Source organism: Chionomys nivalis, chromosome 7 (genome assembly GCF_950005125.1).
Source record: "Chionomys nivalis chromosome 7, mChiNiv1.1, whole genome shotgun sequence".
NCBI classification, from domain to species: Eukaryota; Metazoa; Chordata; class Mammalia; order Rodentia; family Cricetidae; genus Chionomys; species Chionomys nivalis.
The window spans coordinates 40,644,211-40,650,210 of record NC_080092.1 but is presented as its reverse complement, the minus strand read 5'-3'; the positions used below and the strand labels follow the sequence as shown (position 1 = coordinate 40,650,210).

Below are 6,000 nucleotides of genomic sequence, written 5' to 3'. Positions count from 1 at the left end.
AGAAGGCAATGTGTTAAAATGAGAATAAAATCTAAAAAAAAACCCACTGTCCTTTAAAATAACATTGAAATGTTTATGAGCTGATTTGCTTCATTACATAGAAAGCAAACTCTGGGGACTGCTTCCCACTTGACTCCATGGAGAATTTAAGAGCCGTAGACCTTTGGCAGGAGTGCCCTCTCCCTTTCTCTATTTCCTCCATCTCTCTTCTACTCCCCATTCCTTTTCTCCTCCCTCTCCTCCTTCTGAGATTTTAAATGCCCTTTAGATAAGCTGCTTCGCGGTGATAGTTTTCTGATGGACGCCATGACTCTGTAGACAACATGGAGCTGCACACACACGTCTGAGCCTGCCTCCTCTTGCTGTCCCCTCCCTTAGCTGTGTGTGGCCCCTGCATCTGAACACAATTCGAGCAGACATGTCCAATCACACAAGAGTGACTCACTTCCTCCTCGTGGGCTTCTCAGATACACCGCAGCTGAGATTGGTGGTCATCCCGTTTTTCTTGCTTGTCTACACATTCAGCCTCCTGGGGAACATCTCCATCATCACAGCTGTGATGAGAGACAGGAGGCTCCACTCCCCCATGTACTTCTTCCTGAAGAATTTGTCTTTCCTGGACATGTGCTACACTTCAGCCACCATCCCCAAGGCAGTGGTTATGTCCTTCACAGGCTCGGGGCTCATCTCCTATCTCGACTGTGTAGCACAGCTTTATATGTTTTTCACACTTGCCTGCACTGAATGCTTCCTGCTCACGGCCATGGCTTATGACCGGTTCCTGGCCATCCTCAGACCACTGCTCTATGGAACCATCATGAGCCACAAATGTCGTGTTGAGCTGGTGGTCACTGCCTGGGTGAGTGGGGCCATCTACTCTGCCTTCCACACTTTCAACACCTTCTCCCTCCCCTACTGTGGACCCAATGTTGTTGAACACTTCTTCTGTGACATCCCTCCAGTCATGAGGCTGTCCTGCACTGATTACCACCGCAACGAGGAGGTGGGCTTTCCTGTGAGCAGCTGCATCATCATGAGCGCCTTCGCCCTCACGGTCCTCTCCTATGTGGGCATCGTGTCCACAGTTGTCCGCATCCCCTCAGTGGACGGCAGGTGGAAGGCCTTTTCCACCTGCTCCTCTCACCTGACCACAGTTGTCTTGTTTTATGGAACTGGAAGCTTTGTGTACCTGAGGCCCGCCTCTTGGTACTCCCCGACCCAGGGTCGCCTGGCGTCTATTTTCTACTCTGTCCTCACTCCGTCTTTGAATCCAGTGGTCTATTGTCTGAGGAACAAAGATATGAAGTTTGCTCTGCAGAAACTTTATTGTGCAGGAAAGTACTGAGTTCTCCAAGACTACACTGTGTGGCTCTTAGGGTCTGATGGCTGTTATGGGAGCCAAGCAGTTCATCTTCTTAATCGCCTTTCCCTTCCTGTGATACTTGACATTGCTGATCAGACCAGTTGTGGGACCTGCAGTGTCGCCATCCCTTCAGATACGCTTCACTCTCTCCCAGTGACCTTTGGCTTTAGCAGCTTATAGCTCCTGCCACAGATACGCATACAAGTGACATATCTCTAGAAATATACACTATTCTTGCTTTAAAATTTTTCTTCTAAGCCAGATGTGGTGGCTCAGGCTTGTATCAACTGGGAAGGCAGAGGCAGGAGAATTAGGACTTCAAATCCAATGTCAGCTCTATAGTGAGTTCAAAGCTGGTGTCCTCGTGGAACCCTAGCTCAAAAAGACCAAGGCAGGGGCTGGAGAGATGGCCCAGCTATTAAGAGCACCTGCTGCTGGAACAGAGGACCTGAATTGAGTCCAGCACCATCATGGGAGTATTTCCAGTTCAAGGAAATCCAACTCTCTCATCTGACCTCTATAGGCACAGCACGCATGTGGTGTGTGCTGCATATACGCAGGCAAAACTCTCACATATATATGAAATGAAAAACAAAGCAACGAAGTTCTTTAGCTGATATAGTTGTGGAATTTGTGTTTTCTGAGCTGTGTTCATTACAGTAGACAGGAATCTCAGGTCTTTGCCATCAGCCTGATGCGATGGCCACTAATTTGGATTTTCATTTTTTTCCTTCATTTTTCCTGGCTCTCCCATAAGCAGCGCATTTCGTCACTCTAAGTGTCCCCTCCCTCAGTGTCGAACTGCTTTCCCCTTTTAGGCATTTGGACCTTCCCCTGAGTTTTCCCATGTTGAAGAATTTTAAGCACCCCTTAACTTTTAGTTAAGTGTCAATCTTCACCCTCCACACACTTAACATCTCATTTTACCTGAATTATCCTCTGTTCTTAGTCTAGGATTTCTTTCTGACCCCCCAGACAGCTCTAGCACTGGCTCTGCATGGAAGGTTCCAGAAACAAGACTAATAATTCAAGCTGAGGGACTCTTTATTGACAGAGCACAGGTGCAATCTTGTACATTCTCCTCAAGAAAGCCACGTGGTTTTGAAGGCTCACCTTATTTCTTCTTGCCCTCCAGAAGGCAGCGAAGACTCCAAGAGGCTGTTTGAGCCTTGTTTGGGACACAGAGGCCAGGCACGGATCACACTGATAAGTCATGAAGGTACTCTAAAGCCAGTGTGATACAATCTGCCTGAATGTTTTAAGGGGCTATATAATGATGTAAGCAAACAAGGCTACAACCAGCAAATACAAAACCCTACCTACCTCTACTGCACAGGGACTGGGAATGCAGAGAGAGATGACAGATCTCATCTTTAATAGCTTAGGTATAAGCAAGCACATTTAGGGAAGAAGCTAAGATTGCAACAGAGTATTACCAGACAGGGACTCTACTGCCTGGTAAGGCTTCTGAAAAGTGATCTCATGTGAGCCCATATGAACATTGGGTCGAAAGCTTCTGCAGAGAAGATGCAAAGAATCCTACAGGTCAAGGAGAAAAGCAGCTAATTATGAAGTCATTGGTAGGTGTGGCATTTGGGGAATGGAAACAATGACTACACACTTAACTCTGAAAATACTATCACACGTCAAACATCCTGGGTCATGAATGTATGAATAAGTGAATGACAGAAAGAGCACAAGCTTTAGCATCTGTGTTTAGCTGCTCACCAGAGCCAGGCATGGCTTCTCTCCGTACTGTAGGCTTCTTATGTTTATTTAAAAATAAATCATATTATAGAAGGTGATTGGAGGTTGAACAGGTATAGAAAGAAAGACGGTAGCTGGCCGTGCCGTGGTGGCGCACGCCTTTAATCCCAGCACTCGGGAGGCAGAGGCAGGCGGATCTCTGTGAGTTTGAGACCAGCCTGGTCTACAAGAGCTAGTTCCAGGACAGGCTCCAAAACCACAGAGAAACCGTGTCTCGAAAAACCAAAAAAAAAGAAAAATAAAAGAAAGACGGTGGTTGTCAGGGGATGGGACAGAGGACAGTTGCCTAAGGGGTGAGTTCTGTAGCTGGGTTTCACACTGTGCCCATACTTCTTGCAGCTGGACTGCATACTTGACAGTGGCTGAGATGGGAGATCTTAGAAGATGTGTATTTTACCACAATAATTGAAAGTAGTTTGGTGGTAGAAGAGACCTAGAATCCCAGCAATTTAGGAGGCTGGGGCAGGAGGATTGCAAGTTCAACATCTTCCTGGGCAACTTCAAGAGATTCTGTCTTAAAATAAAAAGGCTGGAGATATAGTCCAGTGGTGGAGCAGCTCTCCTACATGCAGATGCTCTGAGTTCCATTCCTAGTATTGCAAAAAAAAAAAAAATTAGATAAATTATAAAGATGTTGATTTACTTAGATTAGAAAGGGCGGCCTGGGTCTCTGGGCACTGGTCAGAGGACTGACTGCCGGGGCCATGTCAAGGGAGCAGCAGGCGGCAGTTGAGATTCGGAAAAACACTCACTAGGAAGCAAAACTCTCATGAGTGAATCTTGGATGGGCAAGGCCCTGGGAGCCACGGACCCAGAATGCTTCTTGCTACTGCTGTGCCTTTGCATGTCTGCCACTGTCATTTTTCTCTGGCATCTCTGGCATGGTGTGAATGGGCATGAGGAAATCCCCACTGTCCTTAACGTAGTCTTGGAACTATCGTATTCTACTGGTCATTTTTTAACCTGTGGGTTATTGTGAAGCTGATTTCCTCTTAAGCTATACTTTTTAAATGAAGCAATGATTTTATACAATAATAGTGTTAGTTTAAATAGAATTTTGATTGAGGATTTTTAATAAGTATAGTAGATTATGATCGAAGTTAATTTAGTGGAATAATTAACATAGGTAAATGTAGGATGAAAGGTTTCCCCTGCCTCTGATAAAGCAGAGGTTGCAGAGGATAAAAAATGAAAAAGGAAATGTCACATAACTAGTTTCTTTTGAGGAGCCATATAGACTACGGCTTAGGTTAACGATAAAGAAAAACAACTGAGTCTCTGAAGCCTAGCTAGTTTAAATTCTTTAAATGTTGCGAGATACATTCACAGGCTTTAGAGTGCATCAGAGCTGAAAGAGAGCATTGGGAGTGACTTAAGGTTAGACTGAGAAGTTTTTGTCAAATAGCTTTGAGGTAAAAAACCCTAGGAGACAATTTCAAGTTGTGGAGAGGCACGTAGCTGGGTAAGGGACTCGTTAAGATCAGGAAACAAGAACGGAGCGGCCCAGAGATTCGCTGATGTGCCTTTTCTTGCTAGGATTGACCTAACGTGTGACTAATTCCAAGTACTCATTTCTGCCCTCAGCTTCCTGATATGAAAACTGTAGAGGAGTGGGCATGCACCCTGAGGCTTTTAAGTAGAGCTGACTGATTCGTTTCCATGTATAAAAGCTTGGGTGTGTGATTCTCTTAAGAGTTCTTATAAGCCGGGCGGTGGTGGCGCACGCCTTTAATCCCAGCACTCAGGAGTTCGAGGCCAGCCTGGTCTAAAAGAACTAGTTCCGGGACAGACACCAAAGCTACAGAGAAACCCTGTCTTGAACCCCCCCCCCCCAAAAAAAAGAGTTCTTATAAGGTTACCTTTAGCAATGGTAATAAAATGATAGTTTTTCTTTGTAACCGGAAAATGCAGCCTGCCAGCGAAAGAGCTGGCTGAGAAAAATACTTTGCTTGCTTACACTCTGTTAATCTCCAACAAGTTACTTGGGTATGAATGTATGTGGGTTCTTGAGACAACTTGGTTTTCACTTGTAATATTTAAAATGTTTAATTATGTAAGGGAAACGGGAAACATGGCTTTTTATCTATATTCATTATAATCCTTCACTTGAGAACTAGAATGTAACTGCATTGGAGTTTATATATTACTTGAGTGGGCTATGTAAGCTGTAAGGGAAAAATAAAGACAGAACTGAGACCGAAGTTGCTAGGAAGATCCTAAGAGTGCATGTGTGTGTTTTTCCATCTCTCCCAGACCCCAGAGAATGAAGTGTTACTTCCTCAGACGGAAAAGTCAAAGGTCTGCCTCAAACCCTGAACTCTCTCTGCTATCTCTCTCTGTGTGTCAGTGTTTTGTCTTTGCCTTTTCTTTTCTTTTTTTTTTCTGCCTCCTTCTTCTCTTTCCCTCCCTCCCTCCCTCCCTCCCTCCCTCCCTCCCTCCCTCCCTCCCTCTTTCCCTCCCTCTCCCCCTTTCTTCCCCCCCTCTCTTTTTACTTCTAAATTCTGGGCACCTCCTTTCAAACCTATAGTTTTCTGTCTCTTCCTCAAACCGTCTTTAGGAATCGATCACCCATGTTGATGTCCTCCCTTCAGTCTTTTCTTCCTGGGTAAGGGAAAAGACAGTTGCCCTTTCCTAGAGGTGCACAGGAGATGTTGGGTCCGGGTCTGAGGGCGCTGTTGGAGGATCAATGAGACATCAGGAGCCTGAGAGCTTGGAGGGTGGAGTGGACAGAAGCCAGAGAAAGACTGCCAGGGAGTGTGGTGCTGCGGAATCTAGGCGCTGTTGCCTAGAGACAAGGACACTGTTGCCTAAACACAAGGGGAACAGTGTTGCTAGGAGACAGCAGAAGGCAACCTTTCTCTTGGCAAGGA

General features: G+C 45.6%; 1 protein-coding gene across 1 annotated transcript; it reads left to right on the top strand.

Moving 5' to 3' along the window:
* Positions 1–418: 418 nt before the first annotated feature.
* LOC130878619 (olfactory receptor 1019-like) lies at positions 419–1,345 on the top strand. Its single transcript, XM_057776651.1, has one exon. It carries the CDS (start codon positions 419–421, stop codon positions 1,343–1,345), a length of 927 nt encoding a protein of 308 aa, XP_057632634.1.
* Positions 1,346–6,000: the final 4,655 nt, after the last annotated feature.

Excerpts from the sequence above, each read along its gene's own strand:
- LOC130878619 (XM_057776651.1), top strand. The coding sequence starts at position 419 with ATGTCCAATCACACAAGAGTGACTCACTTCCTCCTCGTGGGCTTCTCA.